General features: G+C 45.9%; 1 protein-coding gene across 1 annotated transcript; it reads right to left on the reverse strand.

Annotated features, from left to right (window-relative positions):
- Nucleotides 1-6686: 6686 nt before the first annotated feature.
- On the reverse strand, nucleotides 6687-15245 carry ATP6V1G1 (ATPase H+ transporting V1 subunit G1). Its single transcript, XM_027616243.2, has 3 exons — nucleotides 15042-15245; nucleotides 11405-11505; nucleotides 6687-8497 (listed from the first exon to the last, which is right to left on the reverse strand). The coding sequence occupies exons 1-3, from the start codon at nucleotides 15121-15123 to the stop codon at nucleotides 8324-8326; spliced, it is 357 nt and encodes a 118-aa protein (XP_027472044.1). The 5' UTR covers nucleotides 15124-15245; the 3' UTR covers nucleotides 6687-8323.
- Between the last annotated feature and the right edge of the window lie 8900 nt (nucleotides 15246-24145).

Consider the following 24145-nt stretch of genomic DNA (forward strand, 5'->3'; position numbering starts at 1 on the left):
TGCCCCGCCCCGCCCCGCCCGCCGCGCTCCTGGGTCCCGCCCCCGGCCGGGCCAGCCCCGCGCCGTTACCCCACCGGGAGGGGCCGCCCGCCAGGCTCCTGGGGCCCAGAGGGAAACCGGCTCCCTTGCATCAGCCGGGCGCCCTGCGCGCCCGCCGACCAGTGCACGCCTCTGGGGCCCGCGGGGACCCGGGCCGCCCCTCCCGAGCCTCCGCACCTGGGGACGGGCGGGGCACCCGGCGGATGAGGCGGTCTGGGGCCCAGAAACTTCTCAGGGGCTTGCTCTTGAATGAAAAATCCTGGGCGCATCACGATGAAGAGCATCTGCTGGAGAATCAGGCAACCTGAGCTCCAAGCCAGTTTCTCGGCTTTTTAGATCATCCCGGGTCAAGTAGTTCACCTCTCGGTGTCTTCGTTTTCTGGACACAACAGATCATTTAATGGGCCTGTGTAAAGCTCTAATGAGACAGTCTGTATGAAGTGTTCACAACCCCAGACACAGGATAGCTGCTCTCTCGACGTCGGCTGCCGCCCCCACCTGTACCACTTGGGACTCAGAGGGGTCCACAGTGAAAAGTCCGCCCCTCCACCCCCGCCTCGGGAAAACACTAACCTTGTGTATTTTTCCATAGAGAGTTCCCTGGCATTCACCTCATGCCAGAACCCTCGGCTCTACTTCCCTTCTACGGGGTCCATAAACCTCCAAATATTGTAGGAAGGCTCCTTCTTTCCTGGAGGACACTTGCGGGGGCCCACTGGCTCCCAGGCCTTGCTAGGATGGTCAGAGCCACCGCGCTGCCTACATGCCAAGCCTGCGTTTCTACAAGTGGACTTGCTGAGTCAGAATGGATGCATTTTTAATTGCCAACAGATGTTGGCAAATTGCTGGGGGCCTCTGAGGCCACAGGACTTAGTTGGCTGTGGCCCAGCCAGAGGCAGAGGTGAAGTGCTTGGGGGTCAGCGAGCAGCCACTGAGGAACAGAACAGCAGATACTGTCCAGGTGCCCTCACTGACCAGGCGAGTGAGGATCCAGACAGTAGGTAACTAGAGATGAAGTTCATTCAATTACTCGGCAACAGAGGACACTGGGTGCCTGCAAAGTGCCAGGCATTGTACTAGGCAGCAGTGAACACGATACACAAGATCCCTATTTAGTTGGCCTAATTTCCTAAAACATGATTTGGGGGCGTGGGAGCGAGAGCCCCGTGGGATATTGGAGCTTTCCTAACTGCTGATGGGACCTTGAAAGGGGTCTTTTGACAGGTGTGTGGCCCGGTCAGCACCCATCCAAATCCCATGAGGCCAGATAGCCTACTCCTGCCTCTTCTGCCAGGCGACCTTGACTCCGCATTCTCACTGCGTGTCACTCCAGCATGAACTTCCGTGTGGACACATCCGTCTCCTTTGCTGGGGAAGCACAGTAGATGTGGGCCTTTGGAACTGGCTGTCCAGGCTCCAGCACTACTGGCTCGTGAACTTGAACTGGTGGGCTCACCCCTCTGAGCTTCGGTTCCCTCCTTTATGGAAGGGAACAATATCTGCTGAACTGAGGGATGGTAAGACTCAGAAGACGCAGTGCATGACGGGAAGTCTTCGGTGGAAGTGAGCTGCATCCTTGGACAGCTAGGCAAAGCTCCTCTCGCATCTCTGAAACTTCAGCCCCCAGTAAGTCCTGGCACCAGAGCATGAGGGAGTAGGGGCCCCACACATATAAAGGTGAATAAAATCCAGGAAAACGTGAGTAAAATCTAGTCAAGTTCTCTGGGGATCAGGCTTCAGTAGCAATATCTTGATGGATTCACAAGGCTCTGTGTGGTGAGCCCCAGCCCGTCCCCACCCCAGCCTACCCTGGATTCATGTTTACCCGCTCTTCCCCCAACCCCCAAAACCCCTAAGTTCCAAGAACACAGAGCGCTTCTCAGTTCCTCCTAAACCCCATGCCCTCTCTCACTTCCAGTTCTCAGCAGTTGCCATTCCTCTCCATCTGGAAAGTAGCCCCAAACCCCATTCCACCTCAATACCTGACTGACGGACCCACTCTCAGGTCTCAGGTGAAAGGGCCCTTCTTCTGGGAACCCGTTTCTGTCCCAGGCCCCGGGGAGACCCCACTCCCCCAGCCCCCTGCCCTCAGGATCTGCCCCACGCATCTTAAGTAGTGAATGAAGAGGTGTGAATGAAATCATCAGGCCTTCAGCTACAGATAAATCCAAATAACCACAAGCTCCAGCCAAAGCCACCATTACTCAGCAGTTGCACCATCTGTCCTGTCGTGATTGCAAGGGTTGCAGACACGTGTCTGAGGGCTGGCTGCCAATTCTCTGCCAACCTGGATGAAGTGAGGAGGAATGAAGTTCTTCCCAGCCTGGCAGGATCTTCAAGTGTGGCAGCAGATGGGACATGGGGGGCCTCAGAACTGCTAGGTAAGTGAAAAAACAAAGCACAGACATTAGATCTTGTTTTTGAAACTGGTCTGCCTATTCTAGATTCACTGACTTCCTGACTCTTTTAGAAACAGACCACTTAAGACGTTGCCATGGCCTGAACAGCTTGAACTACATCACACAGAGATTCGGGTTGGGAAGCCAGACAGACCTGGGTTCAAATCCAGACTATGCCACTGATTGGCTCTGTGACCTTGGGCAAGTGACTTTATTGATTCGCGCCTCCGTTTCCAAATGTGTAAATGGGAATAATCATACCTACCTCAGAGTGACAGTGGGAAAATTCGATGTGTATATAAAATGCCTGGAATTTTTCCTGATATAAAACTGATGTTAGTAAATGTGAGCTATTTTTAAAATTATTTCCAAAGCATGCCCAACAGAATTTTCCTTGGCTAACGACTCCATTACGTTGATTTGAAATCCTGGATGCCACGATGTGCAGTGAGCTCTTCACTACGAGATCTACACAATATAGGTCAACAGCACGTGGGTGCTTAGAACTAAACACACAGCTGTCCTTGTCAGGAGGTGTGCAGGCAATAAGACGAGTCACATGCTGTTGGTTGGGAAACTGGGTCAAAACCAGGAGAAATACTCTGAATTCCTGTCAGGAAAGCCTGGGGTATAAGGCATCTGTTTCTACACCGTGCACAGGAAAGCAAGAGCCACAAACAGGTACAAAGAGAGTAAAGGAGAGAGAGAGCTCACATCTGGTTGGGAGAGCGGGGAGCAATTGAAAGTACTCAGGCTTTTAACTAGCAAGCTCCACCCTCTGGTCTTTTTACCTTTGAAAACTGCACAACGGTAGCCAACCCAGTCGTGTTCTTGGAAGAACCAGCCTGTCTTCTTCCATAATCTTATCTTCAGCTGCTGCCCCGTGTTCCAGAATGCTGCTGCCCCGTATTTCAGAACGCTGCCACTATTCCCTTGTAAGTTACTTTCAAGTAGGAGCAGAAGGGGGGCTGTGTGCCCCTGGCCCTCTAAGCCCACTCATCCCCCTCACTCATCCCCTCCAAACACAGTGAGCTATGGCCTTGAGTTGACATTTGACCCACCAGCCAGTGTCATTTGAAGTTTTTCAAAAGCCAGAGATGATAGATGTTGACATGATCTGGCAGCTTCCTCTCCCAGAACCACTGGCGAAATCTTTCAGTAAAGAGTGTGCCTCTCCTGCTCTTCAGAGCAGCCTACACAGGGGAAGGGAAGTGGGAGGGAGCAAAACTGGAATAGCCTGCCTTGTGTGGAAGCTCGTTCAGTAATTTAAGAGCCACTGAAGTGGTAGGAGACCAGTTGACAGGAGAAAAAACACTCTTCAGACCTGCAGACTATCCCTGAAGGAGAGAAAAAATACAAAGGGTGACAGATGAGGAGCAAGCCAGACTCATCGGAACAGGTCCTTTTCACCAAGCGGCTTCCTTTGACTTCTGGTACCATCAGTCTTCTGGCGGGGAAGACCGAACGTGCCAAGAATGTTAGCTAAAGGCTTTGAAGCTTTAGGGAGGCTGGAGGCTGGGTACTCCACCCACCATAGTCCTCGGAAAAGGCCTGGAGGCAGAGCAGGGAAGGTTTTCCCTTGCAGCCTTCAGGCTGATCCGATTGGACTTGATGCCCACTCTGTCACTTCCTTGCTCTGTGAACTTGAGCATTCTAGAAGCCTCTCTGGGCCTCAGCTTCCCCATGCTTGGAAGTGGGATCACACGCCTAAAGTGCAGAGCCATTGTATGTTTACCTGAGTGCCTAGAACATAGGCTCCCTCACTTGGAGCACTCAGATTCCATGTATGGCCTCTGACAAACGGCCTCACCTTTCAGAAACTCGGGGTTTTTTTCCACCCATAACATGGGAATGGTACATCTTCAGGGAATCTGTAGATATTACACACAAGGTGTGACTTTCTAGAAGCCATTTTATGCCTTCTACCAAGAACTTAAGTAGGTCTGAGCTATGGCACCAAATAGAACGGCCAGAGTTTCTGTGCTTGTAATGGGCAATGCTGAGGGCATCCTTCTCTCTAGACAATGGGTTCACATGACACAAAATTGCCCGGAGGAGGGGCGCCTGGCTGGCTCAGTTTGTAGAGCATGATCTCTTGGTCTCAGGGTCGTGATTTCAAGTCCCATGCTGGGCTGGGAGCCTACTTAAAATAAAATTTAAAAAAAGAAGAAATTGCCCAGAGGAGCAATTAATCTAGGATGTGAGAGCTGTAAGGGAAAAGGATCACATAGGTGAGAAGCATAAAAGGGGTGACCCATCTGCTCCGTGCTGAGTGCAGGCAGTGGTTAAGCACAGATGCTGAGCTAGACCGCCAGTCTCAGGCTCCAGCAGCGTTCATCCTTGCAGCCGCTCTGCCTCATAGCCTGCAGAATAAAGTTGCTGTGAGGATTAGTTAATACCAGTGCAGTTCTCAGAACATCAGCCAGCATGGAGAAAGCTGTTAACAACTGTAGCAGACATTCTTTACTCACCAAATATCCGAATATCCCTGGGCTCTCCCTTTTTTTTTTTTTTTTTTTAAAGATCTTATTTGACAGAGAGAGACACAGCGAGAGAGAGAACACAAGCAGGGGGAGCGGGAGAGGGAGAAGCAGGTTCCCCCCTGAGCAGGGAGCCCGATGCAGGGCTCGATCCCAGGACCCTGGGATCCTGACCTGAGCCGAAGGCAGACACTTGACAACTGAGCCACCCAGGCGCCCCGGGCTCTCCCTTCTTAGACTCCTTGCAGCTAGGTCGGCTCATGCAACCCATGCTGGTCAATGGGCTGAAAACAAGTGTCACATGTCATTTCCCGACTGAAGCGTGTTAAGAGCTGGTGCCCGTTTGCCAACTTCTCCTTCCCCTGCCTCTGCCATCATGGAAACCATGTGCTAAGATAGTAGAGCGGCAAAGTGGAAGTAAACTGAATCACTGACACCGCAGGAGGACAGCTGCCCTGCAGTCACCAAACTTGTATCCAACATTGTAAGAAATAAACCTTTTTATTAAGCCACTGGGATTTCAGTGTATCCTATCCTGACCAGTAACAGCTAGTTATTAGACATGCAAATCAGGGATAATTAAGAGGGGGAAAGGACAAGTTTTGGAAAATTAGGAAACATTTGCTGAGTACTTGGAATGTTCCAGGAATCATGGGTGGTACTTTAAGAATTCTGAGTTGCTATAGGACAGTGGTTCGTAACTGGGGGGGTGGTCTGGGCCCCCAGGGGACACCTGACAATGGAAGTATTTTTGGTTGCCACAGCTGAAGGGGTTCTACTGGCACCCAGTGGGTAGAAGCCAGGGACACTGCCAAAGGACCCTGTAAATGAAGAGCGCAAAAAGAAACCCTCCCGTCACAGACCCTGTCTTGAGAGTAACGACTAGCACCAGTTTCTTCTATCGTCTGTACATACACATACAGGCATGTGAGTATCTTTTTTTATGCTCAATGGGAACAAATCACACACTGTTCTACATATATGTGTATCTTGGAGTTCATTCCATGTCAGAACCAACATCATGGGCCTTCATGGTCAAAGAACCAAACAGATGCTAGTTTTTCGTGTCAGGCCACAATGGAAGGCCCTCCCCAGGGGAGATTTTAAAACATCTTAGTCCTGGCCCCATTCCCAGAGATGGATTCAACTGGCCTAGCAGGACACAAACACCCATTTTCCCTGAGCACCATCCAGCTTAAAGGCTAGAACTAATCCCATCTGTGCTCCAGCTCCTGTGGCCTCCAGACCCCTCGGGGCTCTCACTCCACCCAGAAGACAAGACCTTCTCCATCTCGCTCCCTCTATTCCCTTCCCTCCCCACATTTAAACATGTTCTCACCTCCCTTAAACCACCTCTGCCCCCCACCCTTCACAGCCAACTCTCTCCACTCGACATTTCATTCACTCTTCAACCATTTAGGTTCCTCCCTCCCAGATCACCAAGGTCCTTTCAGATCTTATCTTTCCTCTCAACTGACCCTAGATCACACTTTGGAAGTACTTAACGTTGCTTATTCAACTGTACCAACATTCAGCTGGTTGGCTGGAAGTGAAGAGTCAGGCAGAAATGTATGTAAGTACAACCCTATGAACCCAGGATGAAAATACTGGTGGCAAACAGGTTAGATACTGCATCTAAAGTGGTGAATGCAGGTGTTGCTTCTTCATGGTGCTCCAGTTTGGGAAATTTGTATTTGCAGGAGAGATGGAGTTTGCTGCACTCAGCAACACCAGGAGTCAAGTCCTAACAAAACTGGGTACAGGGTAGAACACTTTAAGATGGAGATGTTTATTAGATATCCAAACCAAAAGAGCAAATAAGCAATTGACAACTCTACAGTTCAGAAGAGAGAAGCTGGATATAAACTTGGGTCTTCAACAGAGATGGTTATTTAAAGCCATGAAGAGAAGGTGGGTTTCAACAAGGGAATGAGCATACCGAAGTCCAAGAACAAATCCCTGGGAAAAGAGGAGTTAGAACTAAAGCAAGAGACAGAGGCGCAAGGTAACACATCACTGCAGAATAAAGCTAAGAAAGTGGTTCAAGAAGAACTGGTCAACCCTGTCAAACAGGACTGAAGGTCAAGGGGGAAGAAGATTGGACCAATCAATCCAGTCATCACTGCTGACCTTGACACTCACTTTCATTGGAGTGGCAAGCCTGACTGGAGTGCTTTCACAGTCAAAACTGGAAAAGCTCATATGGAACTCTCTTGAGGAATCGTACTATAAACAGAACAGTAACTAGAGACAAACATGGCCTAAAATCAACCCATCCTGAGTCTCATAAAATGTGATTTTCTTAAAGCGCATCTAATGTTCTCGTACTTTTTCAGAACAAGCAAGGAAATCCCACAGTGTTCTCTTTCAACTGTTTGTTATCTACTAGAAATTATTTTGCAGCCAAAGACTTTCGGCTAATAGAGAGTCACAGAGCATTTAACTCTTAAGAGCTAGTGTGAAGTTCCTATAGGTATTACACATATCATGTAGCCCGCCAGGGAGGAAATATGCTTGATAACTTGCCCAAGGCTGCCCCAGGCCAGGGTGCTCTAGAGAAAAGGCAAACTGCAGACTTACTACTGGTCGGATGTTGTTTTTCGAACTGGCTGCTGGGTGAAATCACAAGTGATTTCCTTCCTGCTAAGATACATACCACAAACATTTTCTGAGTATGCGTGCAAATGGGTATGTGCTACATGTGCTAATTTAATTTCCTAAGTGAAGTTCTGCAGAACATCTCAAAGTGCACTCTGCATTATCAGAAAGGATGAACCAGAGCAGTGGAAATGCATGACAAAGTCTTTACTTTCAAATGATTATCAGTACACCAAGTAAGAACATGTATACAAGAAGTTCTTGAATTCTATCATCTAATAATTTTGGGTAAGAGAAACTAAGAGCAGCCCGAACAATATATACTAGTATTCGCTGTTCCACCCTTAGCCGAGAGGACTTAAGGCCAGCTGCTGCTTCACACAAGTTACAGTAACTATTTACTACTTTTTCATAGAGAAAGCCCCTGACCTTCAAGAAAGCTTTAGGGAAAAAAAATATTTAATCCCTTTCTTTCTTTAAACAGTTTTTTTTTTCCTACATCTAAGAAAGAAAAAGTATTGATACATATGTTGCTTGAACTAAAAGGCATAGGAAAACAGACAACGTATACACATTAAATTTCTAAGAAACATGAGGTAAAAGGAGAAAATCTTTGGATACGCTCTACGTTTGTACAAACAAGCTAGATTTGCTATTCTCCAAGAAGTGAAGGGACCTACTACGTGATACACAGAAATAATTTAATGCCTTTTCACAAGGATGTAACTACTCAAGCTTTGCTGAAGCTTCGTATTCCATGAAGGCATCTAACATGCCAATCTGCACGCAGAGCTGCTCCTTCCTCCCCTATCCATTTATGCGGTAGTTTTCATGGATTTCTGGCCGGATGTCACAGACAAAGGCCAGCAGGTTATCCAGGACTTCATCCCTGTTCTGCTGGAAGTAGGCCTGGAGGATGGTCATCTTCTCCTGGGTCTCCTTCTCCACTTCGGTGCTGCAGCTGCCATGGGATCCCAGAGCCTAGAGTCGGGGGGTAAGGACACAAAGGGAAGGTCAGGTCGGCGCTCTGGCTGGCGCAACTTCCTTAGTTCTGGAGAAACCCAGTCTCATCAGTGAATACAAATAAACAGCAACGGGCAATATAACCTCATGATTGAAGAGCATGTGGGAAGGTGGTGTTCCCCATTAATGGGAACCAAAACTGAGGCAATCACTTTGGTGGCCAACCTTCAACCATCTATCAAAAGGTAAATTGCACAGCATTTCCACGACTCAGAAATTACCGCAGAGAGCAATATATTCACACTCTCTGGAGTCTAATGTATAGCCTTAACCAAAGACTGGAATGAACCCAAAGATCCAATACCCGATGACCAGTTTAACAAATTATGGTACATCTATACCAGAGAACATTCTCAGCTACAGAGGAAGATAAAGTAGATGTGTGCAAGATGGAATGAACTGTAAAATATGCAGTTTAAGGGGGAAAAAAAAAAGCAAGATACAAAATGGTTTGTCAGTAAATGTGTTTCCTTGTGTGGTTTTAAATGGGACAGATAAATCGTGGTATATATATTTAAAAAAACTCTTAAAAAAAATAAACACAAGGGGATGCAACTTTGGAGGAACACAGTTTCACCATCACTGCTTCATGTTCTAGCTCTTACATTCAGCAGTAGATTCCCCAGTATTATGGATACACGACACCTATTCTTTCAAATATAAATATTCTAGCAGAATATGCAAGAAACTTAATAGTGACGGCTTCCGAGGAGGACTTCAGGACTGGATGGGAGGAAGACTAACTTCACTGTTGCCCTGTTTCACTGCTTGAATTCTTCACCATACTCATGTCTTACCCTTTCGGGCTCCATTCACAATTTTAACACATACTGACGGATAAATTTTCTTTTATCCTCAGTCTTCACAGTATGGCTGGCTTTCTGTAAAGTATATGCCTACTTTGCTAGAATGAGACCTACCAGGTTGTTGTTGTTTTTTGAAATAACTACAAGCCCTTTATTAACAAGTCAGTAACACAGGGAGAACGCTGTCAAACTACTTTTCTCGGAGGCCCCCGGACAGACAGGCACTGTCAGAACTTACCAGGCCAGGGAAGGCAACCCAGCCAGAGGCAGAACGGAGCTCAGGGCCTCCGCCCGGGGAGCAGCTGGCCCGGGGCGCTGAGAAGGGGGATGGCTCGGACCCCAGGCAGGCACCGTGCAAACGCTGAGGCCGCGCAGGGAGTGATGGGGTGACGGGCTCCCCTGCGTGGGCAGACACGCATGTCCACGCGAGAGCCGGTGCCTGCACGCAGCTGACGCACAGAGAGCAGAAGGAGGGGTCCCCCGGCAGGAATGGCGGGGGGGGGGGGGGAGAGCTCATCCCAGAGCTTGAGGAAATGGCTTAGGGAAGTCTCCCTATCAGGCTCTTGACGACAAAACTTTTTTGTGTCTGACCCTTTCTATCTTCTAACGTGCTCCTGCCTCTTTCCGAATGTATTAACTATATTCCTTCCTAGCTGTCCACACACAACGGCGCGCAAGGGGAAAGCCTTCTCTCGCATGTCACCTAGTCCTCCATAACCTGTACGGAGGCCTTCACTCCCCTTCTCACAGATGAGGAAACCGAGGCTCAAAGAGCTCAAAGTGAACATGCAAAGATTCTAACCCACGTTTCCTGATTCACTTAGGACTCTTCATGCTTTACTGTAACTGTTCACACTGGCGGAATACAGGGGCATTTCACATTAGTTAGCTCAGCTGCTAATTCTTATTTTTAAAGGTCCATAACCCTACTGGGGGTGGGGGTAGGGGAAGGGGGACACTACCTCTGTTCTGTGAATATAAACTACATGGCAGGCCTCAGTCAGTTGTGTCCAAGCTGAAGGGGTCACACTGAACACTGCTAGGAAACCCCAGAGCTCATGCTTGCACAGCACTGCTCTTGCCTCTATAAACAATTGCAGCATCGACATACAAATAAGCCGAGGCAGCTGCCCCGACAAGAGGACTTCCATACTGTTTTTGTGGGCAGTCTGACAGCTGACACCACCAACCTGCCCCAGTTCAAGAGTCAGAGAGGTTTCAAGTTTCAATAGCACTGGGACAGTCCAGTGCAAAGATGAAGGACACTTTTGGATTCACTGCCAACAATGGAGGTACGTGCCTTTAATCACTGCATTTGGGCCTGGGAGGGCATGTGCCTGGAACCAGTGAAGGCCACAAGGTAGAACTTGAGAATGAAGCCCACAAAGGGCAGAGTTGAGAGATGAAAATAATGTCCTGAGGGCATTACTGAAGCTCCTGGATCAAAATAAAGTTAGCCTTTCACCTGGGTCTTTAATTACATAAGCCAATAAATTCCATTTTGTGTAAAACCAGTTTGAATTGTTTTCTGTCACCTGTATCCAAGAGTCCTGATAGAGTTTCTTTTCTCTGTGAAGCCCTCCTCCATCCTTTCCCCTTTCCAGAATTCTCCCTGCTTTTGTGATCTGTTGTTGTGCTATCATTGCACACATCTTCTGCTGCGTCGCCCTGCCTACACTATTGCTAAGTGTCTCTACCATACCAGAGTGGGCTCCAGCTGATGGATGTTATGACTACCACAGCCCTTCTCACAGCTGTAGGTCTGCATGACTTGCTCCATGAGGCAGGGACCATGTCTATTTCTGTTCACAGCTAACATCTGGCACAAGTTAACATGTTCAATAGGTATTTGTGAAATGACTAAGTGAAGACTAGGATTCAAAGTGAGTTAAAAACTGATCACCTAGGAGACTGAGCCTGGACATCCAATAGCCAAAATTCCAAATTTCAACCAGAATCACAATCTCAGCTCTGCTGGATATTTTGAGAACCTGGGGAAAAGGGGAGAAGAGGAAAGCCTCAGGAAACTAAAGCAATAATGAATATAAACCAGGCCCACCGCAGCTTCCTTGGCCTTGAACTCCTTCTCTCTTTGCAGACGGTATTGTTCAATTTCAGCCTGAGCTTCTTCTTTGGCCTGCTTCAGCCTCCGGTTCTTTCCTGTTTTCAAAAGAAAAAGCTACGTCAAGAAGTGATTACAAGACGAGAAGAGGAAGCAGAGACTGAGATGGTAAATTCTAACAGTAAACAAGTAATAAAGTTTTAAAGGTACAGTCCCAAGAGACATGCATAGGAAAGAGGGAATTCAGAGCTGACTGTATAGATTCTTGCCTCCTCTGGGCTGCACTTAACTAGGAAGTGATAAGGTAAAAAGGACCATCTTCCATAACTACAGACTGTAAATGATGGAAAAAATTCTGCAATGTGTCAGAATATTCTCTCAATCTCCACTACTAAGAACCAAGACAAAATGGGGGACATTAGCCTTCTGGAGAACTCTTCCTTTCCCAAGAAGTAAACACCTAAGTATCCCGCTGATTACAACTGGAGTTCTGCTTAGAAGCTGAGCAAGGAGACGAATATGCCCCCAAGGGGCATTAACCTAAAATGTAACTAATGAAACATCTGATGTAATATTGCAAACTAAAAACCATGCCTGTGCACAAGGAAATAGTAATGAAAATGGTTCTTGGAAGGAATCCTAAATGGGGAGCACTAGATGGTTAAGACTGCACAAGCATCTAAGAAATGAGGAGACACAGGTGCTCTGGTTTCTTGAAGAGAATAAACATACAGCTTAAAAAATTCTCTAGATGCCATCAGAGCCTGTATGAAAACAGACCACAAGACCAAATAGCACATATTCTTTGCTTTGAATCTTTGCTCACTGATCAAACTTCTCAGATACCCAAATTGGGGGGGGGGGGGAGTCTTAGATGATCAACCTGGGCATTTATTTAATTTAGAACATAAGACATCCTTTATCTAAAAGTAAGCTTTGTTAGACATCACTGTATATCAATTTCCCAAATCCCACTTAACCCATGTGGACGAATGCAACTGAATTTAACCTCCCATCTCGTAATGAAGAACACGATTCTGGATGTATAATGACATCACTCCGTGATGTTTCTAATAAAACAATCAACAGATCTCTCTAAGCACCCAGAGACTATTTCTGCAAGTGTAGTCTACTCCAGTCTTACTTAGACTTCCTACTGCTCTCCACGTGAGCCTACTTCTACTCCTGTCCTCCACATGCCAGCCTCCTCATCATCTACATTCAAAGCCGTATTTCAGAGCCAAAGATCTTTTCCAAACCAACAATCTACAAATGACATCTATGGCTCAAACATTATGCTAGCTCCACATAATTTCACAATACCACTCTCCTCATCATTCCCAATTCCCACAGCTCTCTGAATTAAGGTAAAACCACTCTCTGCCCGTCACGTATCTTCAAGGTTCAATTCTGACAGGCTTCTCTGAAAACCAAAAATAAGTATTTGAACAGTAAATCATGTTTCTTTTAAACCTTATTTTTCAGGGAGCTAATATTTTGTTTTACTCCAGTGAAATAAACCGTAACACAATTAAGTTTTATGGTCCAAAGCAATGATTTCATGAAAAATTTACGCCGGACTGTTTTGTCACATCATGCACTGCCTCTTCCTAATTCCTAACTGGGCAAGTTAACCATAACTACAGATCAAGAAAAGGTAGTGATTCTTTTCAAATTGTAGTTCTTGTCAATACTTCTGTTCCTAATTACTGCAAATTCTGAGACATATACTAGCCATTAACTCACTCCTTTAAAACAGATTCATTCAGTAAATAATAGCTATCTGAGATATACAAGACCCTGCACCAAGCTTGAGGAGATAAAAATGTAAAACGTGATCCCCACCTCCAAGACACTCAGAATTATTCTTACCATATTCCAAGTATTCGTTCCTGCACCTCCCCCAAATAATCTCACATGCTTCCCAACAGACACAACTTCTGTTACTAATGAGCCATCACAGGACAAACCCTGAAAGGTCATTCTGGAAATACTTTATCAAGAGCGTGATGAGAAATAGTCTATGAAGAACACAGAACTTTCCAGTCACCAGAGCAAGAATAAAAGGCTTGTTCCCATCTCCAGCTCCCTCAAAGAAAGCTTTTCCTATTACACAGCCCCTTAATCCAGAAAGTACAAGAGCCATGCTTGCCATCTACTTCGGTGTGGGATAAAAGTGTGTTAAGTCTTGTAACAGGACAAACACCAAGGAATCACTAAAAGCTAATAGTTCTTCTATTTTATCCTTGCATGGGAAAAGAGGCCTCTAGGCCACTACGCTGCTTCCTGGGGTATGGTCAAATCATTTCTCTAAGTCTCATTTCACCCATCTGTATAATAGGGATAGAAATACCTATCTCACCAGATGGGAAAATGAATACATACAACTGAATTACACACAGTCCCTGTAATCCAGGAGCTTCGTCTAGTGACCGTGCCATATAAAGAAACAAGTTATTGCACAGCAATGACAGAAATAAGCTCTTAGGAAGGACTCCTGGCCCAGCCTGAGAGAAGGAGGACAGGCAGGGAAGGCTTCCTGGAAGAACTGCTGCCTACATTTTGAGATCTGAAGGACGACTAAGTGTTAGAGAAAAGGGATCGCAAACTAGGAAAAAGGACTTCCAAGCAGAGAAGAGAGTTGTGTAAAGGCTTGCAGGTGAAATAAGGCATCAGGGTGGTTCAGGATACCCGGAGGAAAGAACCTAAAAATGAGATAAGGGAAGAAAGCTAGACCCGGATCCAAAAAACGTGGCCTATATACCCTATGAAGGAATCTGGGCTTTATTCTGCTGGCACTCAACATTTGTTGACTGCAAAAGTGATGGGGAAGTCCTATTTGCATCCCAGGGAGGGCTCTGACTGCCGGGAGGAATGGACTTGAAGGAGGCCGCGGCCTTCTCCCACTCACCAGTCTAGATTAGATCCACCTGCGAAGTTCTTGAGCAACCTTACATTTCTCAACTCTAGCTTTCATGTCGCCTGCAACTAACCCACCCAGTATCTGCTTCCTTCACTGGAACTCTACCGTGTTGATGGAGACACTGGGGCACCGGGCAAGGCGTCTGGCACATATTAACCACTCAAAAAAATTTTTTTTCTTTTTAAGAAATTAACGAATCAGGCTGGTACCAGAGCCTCAGAAAATCTAGCGTCCCGGACTAAGATGCTAGCTGTAGGGGTGGGGAAAAGTGAACAGCCATAATAAACATCTTGGCGACCGGCTAAACGTGGCGGACAAGAGGAGACGTGGCAAAGAGAGCTCTGTTTCTAGCCGGAGCAACAGCGTGAATGGTAGCTCTGTACACGGAGACAGAGCAACACAAAGCAGCAAGTGACGGGGAAAGACGACGAGTTCCGTTTGAACAGCCCATTTCACGCGCTTCCCAGGCCCCAAGAAGGTCATCCACCTACTGCGTCCTCGCCCTATCTACTGCCCCACATCGCAGCTTCCAGCCGACTTACAAGCCCTCCGGAGCCTCAGATCCTGACAGCTTTGAGACACACAAGCTTCCGCGACTGTCACCACCCCTCCACACCGCAGTTTTCTGGGCCTCATCCACCTACCACCTCCCGCGGCCTGGCCGCGACCTCGCACCCGCACCACGCCTGGTCGCCCCACCCCGAAACTCACGCTTGCGGGCCTCCGACACTTTCTCGGCGGCCCGCTTCTCGGCCTGCAGCAGCTGCTGAATGCCCTGCGACTGGCTGGCCATGGCTGCGGCGACTCTAAGGCCGCGGGATGCGGCCTAAATCGGTTCGAGCGGGTCCCTCGGGTCAGCTGACCCAGCCGCCTAGGATCAGCGCCTGCGCCCTGCGCCGGCGCCCCGCCCGCCGTCACGTGACGACCGCAGCGCCGCGTCAGCTGATTGCACTCGGCGTCTAGTGACTCGAGCGGGAAGGGGAGGGGCTGGGAAGGAAGGGCAGAGCGCCGCGGCTGCGCCTGCGCAGGATCTATCGTCTGTCTTCCACCCCTCCCCCACTCAGCCTCATCCTCCTTGAATGGCTGGGTCTCTGCTGGTTCAGTTGCTGTGGCCGCATTGCCTCGTCGTTATTGCTGTAATCCCTCACTTTGCGACATGCCCGCATTAAGGTCGGGAGAGAAGGAATCGGGCCAAAACACAAATAGCTTCCCCTATTTTGCCCTCTGTTTTACTCTCTCTCTCTCTCTCTCTCTCTCTCTCTCCTCTTTCTGGAATGTTCCTTGGCGCTTAAATATATTAAGAGGCACGTTAGGAAAATACTTACCAGGCTCAGGGGATAGAGAATGGGAATAGGGTACTTGGGGACAGATATTAATCTGTGTGATTTGGGGAAGGATGATTTCCCTCTTTGTACCCCAGTTCAGGGACAAGTTGGACTATTTTCCATAAATATTTGATGAATGCCTGCTATGATCCTAGACCACTGTTGGTACTGAGGAAATAGCAGAGAGCAAGACAAAGTCCCTGGTAGAGTGCAGAGTTAATGGACCAAAAACGAAAAAGAAAAGAAAATTGCAAACTGTTAAAGTAATGAAGGAAAAATACAGAGCACTTTAAAAAAGAGGGGAATGTGGAGGTGCCCGTGAAGGCTTTTGCACGGAATTGGCATTTAAAAATGAGATCAAAAGGGTAAGAAGTTAGCCAGGAAAAGATACTGGGGGAGAGTGGGCAGTTAGGGTTGATTAGTGGAAGGGACCAGCATGTGTGGATTTGGCGGAAGCAATTTGGCACAGAGATATCCCCCACCACAAATAGGTAGATAGGAAGCCAATAGTTGAGTTTATCGTATGGCAGAATCTGCCCTAAACACTTGACTTGCTCCTGGCGGCAGCTCTAAGGTAATGTTATTAACTCCTTTCTATAATAACCAAACTGAAGCTCAGGGAGGTTAAGTTAACTTGCCCAAAGTCACTCCCCTATTAACTGTCAGATGGGGTATTTGAATGGAGCCAGGCTCGCAAAGTGGAACATCTGATCCACTGTGCTCTTCTGCAAGAATCTGGTGGACTGTGGGAAGGACCAGATGATCTCCTGAAGTCCACCAAGCACTGGGAACAAAGTAATGCCAGAACTTTTTGATAGATGCATCTCTGCCCTCGAGGAGCTGGATTTAGGGCTCAGGACATTTTCCTTTGATGGAAGTTAGAGGAGGGTAGTGGAAAGAAGGCTGAAATCCAGAACTCCTAGTTTTCCTGATAGAAGAACCAGTGCTTGACTGGTCTCTGGGATTTTTAAGTCCAGTCAAGGATTTCCTGGGAAGATTAGTCATTTTCAGTGTTCTATGAAAATGTAATTCATCCAATCAGTCAACAGAGGACAACACATACTTCTAAGAGTGGCAAAAGGATTAAGAGATGATGATAGCCAAAAAGTGGAAATAACCCAAATGCCTATCAACTGATGAGTAGATAAACAAAATGTGGCATATCCACACAATAGAATATTATTTGATCATAAACAGTAAAGTACTGATAAGTTGCAGCAATATGGATGGACCTTGGTAACGTTATTCTGAGTGAAAGAACGCAGGCACAAAAGACCACATGCTGTGCACTTCCACTGATGTGAAATGTTCAGAATAGGCAAATCTATGGAGACAGAAAGTAGGTTAGTGGCTAGGCAGGAGCTGGGGGAGAAGGCGCGAGGAGTGATGGCTAACCAGTATGGGGTTTCTTTTTGGGATCATGGAAATGTGACGGAATGAGGTAGTGGTGAGGGTTGCACATCTTGTGAATGAATATACTTACAATACCAAATTGCCAACTTTACAAGGGTGGATGGCACAGTATGTGAATTATGTCACAATGAAACTGTTATGAAAAGACAGAGAAAGAAATGAGGATGATGGATGTGAAGCCCTTGCACAGTTTCTAGTCTGTAGTAAATGCCAGGAAATGGAAGCTGTTGTTTTTATCTGGCTGAGGGGTAATTGTTTGATTTACAAACCTGGTCCTCCATTTAACAAAAGCCTTCAGATTAGGGTTCCTCTAACAGCCAGCTTCCTGAAAGCATCGAAATACCTACACATTCCAGATTTTTTCTTTTCTTTCTTTCTTTCTTTTTTTTTTTGTGTGTGTGTGTCTGTGTGCTTGCGACATTTCAAAAGTTTATTGTATAAAGAGAGCAATACTAGACAATCTGTCCTCTGAAATTTTCAGGCTGGTTTGTCTTTTCTGGTTATCTGAGTGGGTGTTAGTTGTCAGAACTTGGGTACTCCGGGGAGATGTCCCAAAATAACTAGGAAATGAGGGTGAAGCAATCGCCCTTCAAGGGAAGCATTGAAGTCTTGAGCCTGCAATCCAGAGCAAAGATTCACAAAGTCATCTTAAGGATCCAGAGTGGATCCCAGACTTTGTACTCCTGATGAGTGAAAGTATTAGCACATCTAAGAAAAGACTGCCCATTCGGATGTGTGGCTTTTCAAACACAAGCGGAAACAAGGTGAAGGAGCAATGGTGACCTTCACAGGCTCCAGGTCAGCAATGCCTCAGGGAAGTGGGGCCTCTCATTGCCTTGCCTAAGGAAACTAGACATCTGGGTTCAAATCCAGCTCTGTCGTTTACTTGCTGGGTGACCTTGAGCAGATTACTTCACCTCTATGAGCCTCAGACTCCTCATATGTTAGAAATGGAGCTAATAATCATCTAATAGGGTAATTGTGAGGGTTACATTAGTTAATACATGTAACTAGCTTAGAATGTACTCACCACTCCTAATAACATAGGTATCTGAATCCCTGTGATAGTGACTTCTCAAAGAAAAATAATCAATGGGCCTTTTACTTTTATCTATTAACCTGGTATACTTAGTGAATGGAAATTTGCCTCAGACCAAGTGACTGCCCTAGAGAGACTTTGCAAGGGCCAGTGCTATGGCTGAACAGGCCGTTCACCGCACAAGGAAGTGAGACTATGCTCAAATCCAGCCCGCGCTCCACCTACTCTACCCAGAGGGAGCACCTTTTTCTAATTCATTTGTAGGCTCCATGTGGTCAACCAGGAGTCCTGGAACAAATCCAGGGTGGGGGCCTGACTTGCCCCATGGGATACTCATAACTCCCCAGCCCCACTCCCAACCCCTGTGAGACAGCTTCCTGGCCTCTGCATATACATTTTCCACATTGGAATGCTGATGATTAATAGTTAACCCTTACTCTTCCTTGACTTATACTGAAAATAGTTCTAAAGAGACTAAGATTACATTCTCAAATCTTAGTGGTGTTAAAGAGATAATATTTTTCCTCCAATGAACCCAGTTTTCTGTGTGTTGCTGTGATAGTGACAGGGTTCAGGACATGCCAACCCAAAATATGGCATCTTGACATATTGACTATTTTACACTGAAAGAATTTGAGAATCAGCAGGTGCAGGAAGGACTCTTTGACCCTCCCTTGAAGCAGATCATGAGACCTTCATGTGAGAAATGCCCTCCCTATATCCAGAGGAAAGGACCATCCTTATCTCCAGGACCCCAAGAGGCTAGTCTTTCTTTTTTTTTTTTTTTTTAAGATTTTATTTATTTATTTTGACAGAGAGGGAGAGACAGCGAGAGAGGGAACACAAGCAGGGGGAGTCGGAGAGGGAGAAGCAGGTTTCCCGCAGAGCAGAGAGCCCAACGCAGAACTTGATCCCAGGACCCTGGGATTATGACCTGAGCTGAAGGCAGACGCCTAACGACTGAGCCACCCAGTCACCCCCCAAGAGGCTAGTCTTAATTAAAATGTGCTCTCATTATAAAATACATACCAGATTTCAAAGGCTTTGTATCACAGAAATGTAAAATATCTCATGATTTTTTTATTGATTATAAGTAGACTTGATAATATTTAGATTTACTGGGATAAATAAAATGTCTTCTTAAAATTAATTTCACAACCTCACACGCATTAGGATGGCTACTCTAAAAAAATAACGAGTGTTAGCAAGGATGAGAAGAAATGAGAACCCTTGTGTGATGTTGGTGGGAAGATAAAACGGTGCAGCTATGGGCCTATGTCCAGCAGCTTGTCAAAAAAATGAAAAGTGAAATTATCATATGATCCAGCAATTCTGTTTCCAGGTATATATCCCACAGGAATGGAAAGCAGGGTCTTGAAGAAATATTTGTGCATCCCCCGTTCATAGCAGCGCTATTCGTAAAAGCCAAAATGGGGAAGCAACCCAAAGGTCCCTGAATGGATAAACAAACCATACAACGGAATGTTATTTAGCCTACAAAGGAAGGAAATGCCACTACCCACTACAAGGATGAAACTTGACATTATTCAGTGAAATAAGTCAGTAAAAAAGACAAATACTGTGTGATTCCACTTATCTGGGGTACTTAGAGTAATCAAACTCCTGGAGACAGAACATAGGACTGTGGTTTCCAGAGGCTGGGGGAGAGGGGAACGGGGAGTTGTTTAATGAGGAGAGAGTTTTGGTTTTGCAAAATGGAAAAGCTCTGGAGATTGGTTGCACCACAACGCTCAACGATACTGAGCTGTGCACTTGAAAATGGCTCGGATGGTATGTTTTATATTATGTACATTTCACCACAGTTAAGAACTACAAAATTAAAACACAGAAGTCTTGAATTTCCCCTTTTCTTTTCACTTTTTTCAAATTTGCCAATGGGAAAATTTAGTATCACACATGTGGCTTGCATTGTATTTCTATTGGCTGCTCGAAAGGAAAAGAATTTTGATCTCCATGGATTTTTGTTTTTAGGAAAAAGAATAACCATTCATTAAAGTAGGTACCGAACACTTGTTTGCTCAAAATTTAATAGTGCTTCACATGTTGTGTTTGTGAAACAATTTCTATTATAATGTTTATAACCCAAAATTTCAGCAGATTACAGATTTATGTAAACAGTCACTTGTCAAACACACAGTTGACAACCTTGAGGGGAAAATACATCAGAGGCATATGTACAGTTACAGAAGTTCTTATTGTACATGTATCATGGAAGATACATTTATTTATCACTTTTTACATATTCTAGAAAACATTCAAATGAAGATAAGTTACTTCAAAGTAGTTGATAAATTTCTGGCGGTCGAGGGATCTCCGGTAGTTTTTAACTAAGGAACCTGATCTGTACTGAAAAGGAAGACGTAACCAGACAAGCTTGAAGTGTCTATACTGGGGTGGGGTTGAGGTCACGAGGGGTGGAGAGCTTTCAAGGCAGAGAAAACGACTCGGGCAACAGTTTTCAGGCAAAAGAGAGTGTGGAACATTCCAGAAAGAGCAATGAAGGCTGGAATGCACAGATGGAGAGGTAGAAGGCCCCGAGGTGTATGGCAGGCAGGAACCAGATCAGGTGGGTCCTGGAGGCCTTGATCAGGATTTTGATCTTTATTTCAAAAACAATGGGAAGCCAGCAGGGAGGGGACAGGGATGCATTTGTCTTTGGAAAAGATTGCTCTTGCTGCATCTGTGTGTATATGTGTGAGGAGTTTTTGTTTTTATTTATTTATTTACTTATTTACTTTGAAGATTTTATTTTTAAGTAATCTCCACACCCAGCGTGGGGCTCGCCCTTAAAACCCCGAGATCAAGAGTCGCATGCTCCACCAACTGAGCCAGCCAGTTGCCCGCGTCTTTATTTTTTAAACAAATGAGGCGTAATAATGTAATTAAATGTAGTTTAATGTTTATATTTTTTTTCATGAAATTGACCATGTTAAACGTTCTGCGTCCTGTGATCCTGGAAGACAGCAGCCGTTCAGAAATCTCGTATCCTTTGTTTTCCAAAACCCCCCATCCTTGTGTGTTCCTAGAAATGACTTACCCAAAAGAACCACTCTTCCCCATGTAATTTAGATAAGACTCCCTGTACACTCATTGTCGTGACTACCACAAATTCACAGATGACTCCCTTGTTTACCTGTGACAAAACTGAACACAGACGACCCTCCCACTTCCCATTCTTTGTCTCACCAGTGATTAAGATTAGAATTGTTTGTCCCTCCAAAACCAGCCACACGAAGAAAAGATAAACATTTCCTGTTCAGCTGGCTGAGACTTCCCCTGATGGCAAAACAATTCTAGCTCTACATCACCCTACCTGTAACTTGTCTATTCCTCCCTTCAGGTCTCAGGTAAAGCCACCTTGCCAAGGCACTTTGATCTTCACACCAGGATGGCTCTCTCTACTGTGATAACTCAAACAAAAATATCTTCTTAATTCCCCTGTGCATTTTGTCTCTGACAAGGTCTTTCCGATAAACATTCATAAACCAGAACTTCTTAGTTTGGAAACTATGATCTTATGTACCCTTATGTATGATGCAGCAAAGATGGATTCAATTTGGTTGAACGCATCATTCATTCATTGAGCATCTTCCATGTGCAAAGCACTTTGTGAGGCTCTAGATTGTGGGATGAATAAACCTGCCAGGAACAATATACAATTACCTTCTAAGTAAATTGTTATCACCACAATTTTCATTGAGCACTTACAACAACCTTTTGAAAATGATACCCTCAAAGAGTGCCTGGGTGACTCAGTTGGTTAAGTGGTTGCCTTCAGCTCAGGTCAGGATCTCAAGGTCCTGGGATCCAGCCCTGCAGCCGGCTCCCTACTCGGTGAGGAGTCTGCCTGTCCCCCTGCTCGTGTGTGTGTTCTCTCTCTCTCTCAAATAAATAAATAAAATCTTTTTAAAAAACATTTCTTTTTGTTTTTAAGATTTTATTTTTTTGTCAGAGAGAGAGAGAGAGCACAAGCAGAAGGAGAAGCAGGCTCCCTGCCGAGCAAGGAGCCCAATGTGGGATCCGATCCCAGGACCCTGGGATCATGATCTGAGAGAAAGGCAGACGCTTAACCGACTAAACCACCCAGGCGCCCCATAAATAAAATCGTTTTAAAAAAAGAAGAAAATGATATCCTCAAATAGGCATTATTATAAGTTTTCTTAGCCTCTGTTTTCTCTTCTGTGAAACGAAAATAATAGCACTATCCTAGAGGAATGTGGCAGGGGTGGGGTTGGGTGGTCAATGAGATAATGCATGAAATGTTAGCCTGTTATTATGGACTATGTTGGAAAACAGTTTGGTCTTCTGAAAGGAGAGGTCATTGTCTACAAGAAGAACCTAGATTACATTCAGTGTCTGCCACTCTCAAAGCTCATTTATGAGCCAAGGGGCCAGAGGCAGATCCTTGCACACAGGTCATCATGCTTTTGCTCATATAACCCTGCCACCCTAGTCTAGCAGAAGCTGTCATTGCTCCACCCAGTTCCCCGTGACCTTTTAGGGGGCTCTAGCCCATTTGCAGCGGTCAGTATCTGCATCTCTTAGCCTGAAGACTTTTTTCTTTTCTGTGGCTCTCCCCAGGTACAGAGCCAGCTGAAAGTGACCAGGAACTGACATCCCCAGGAAGCAGCCCTCATCCAGGGACGCTGGGGAGCTGGTGTATAAATACCCCCATTCCTTGACCTTTGAGTGGAATAATTCTAAGGCAAATGTTTTGTGTTGGGTTTTTCCTAGGGAATTAACTCTAGTTTCCCACTGCAGTAGCTGGCTGAATAATGTACCTCCCCTTCCTTGGATCACTTCTGTCCTCCCCTACCAGTCTGCCCTGCACCTTCCCAATAAAATCTTGTGCCCAAATCACTGCTTCAGGGTCTGCTTCCCAGAGGACCCACACTAACCATCACGTTCAACTGATTAGACAAAGATTGAGCCTTGATCCAAGACAGCCACCAACCTTTGGCCAGAACGCCACTCTGCACATGATTATGATTAAGCAAAGCCACCTGATGCTTTTTCTCAGGGAGCAGAGAAGAAACTAAAGGAGAAAGGCGACAACAATAGATGGGCTGGATCCTGGGAAAGGTGGCCTGTGGCATCCCGAGGGAGGCTGATGGCAGCTCTGCAATTTCCTGGGTATGTGCCTGTCTCTGTGCAGTTTTATGCCAAATTCCACCACCTGAGTCAAAGCATGGTGATCCTCACAGTTCTGAGAAGTCCGATTCGCATAGACATCAGGGTCAGATGGACCCAAGTTCAGATCCGTTCTGTGTGGTCTTCAGCGTATGGCATAGAGCCTCTGAGCCTCAGTTTCCTTAGTTCTGCATGGGATAATACTAACTCTCTGGTTAGTTTTTTGTGAGGGTTAGATAAACAGATGCTAAGCAAGCCGGTACATAGTTTATTGTCAGTAAACAGAGCTTCGTCCCTTACCTGAGATCTTCCACAGGTACTGGCATCTACAAATAGTTCCTGTCTTCTGGTCACCATGGCGACCCCAGACAAGCTCATAAATTTCCTCTAATGAAGCTGAGATATTTTCACTTTTCCCTGCTGTGCTTGTCTGTGTCTTGGATAGATTAAAAACTCCCAAAGGAGTCACATTTTAGAGTATGCAGTCTGGCCATTTATAATCCACATCATCTACTGTGATATGGGCAAAAACAGTCAAATAGGAAAAATAGAAAGGGTTCAATTTAGTCTTCCCTGAGCACAAAGGTGCCTCTATATTTTAGATGGTTCAGGGAACACCTAGAGGGAGGGAATGAGAATAATTGTTGGTTTTAGAAGGAAGATCAGCCTTTGGCCAGTTGGTGTAATTCAAGAGACCACCAAGCTAGCTGCCTGCCTTGATGCCTTTCATTCTGCCTTCCCTTCGGGTTTATAATTAATTTCGATTCCTCTTGAGTACCTGATCATAGCAGGTCCTGAGCTAAGCAGGAGGGTCCCAGATATGAAACTGGCTCACCATCCGCGACATAATTTGCCTTCTTCATAAGATGAAGGCATTAGACCAAGTG

This window comes from Zalophus californianus, chromosome 13 (assembly GCF_009762305.2).
Source record: "Zalophus californianus isolate mZalCal1 chromosome 13, mZalCal1.pri.v2, whole genome shotgun sequence".
NCBI classification, from domain to species: Eukaryota; Metazoa; Chordata; class Mammalia; order Carnivora; family Otariidae; genus Zalophus; species Zalophus californianus.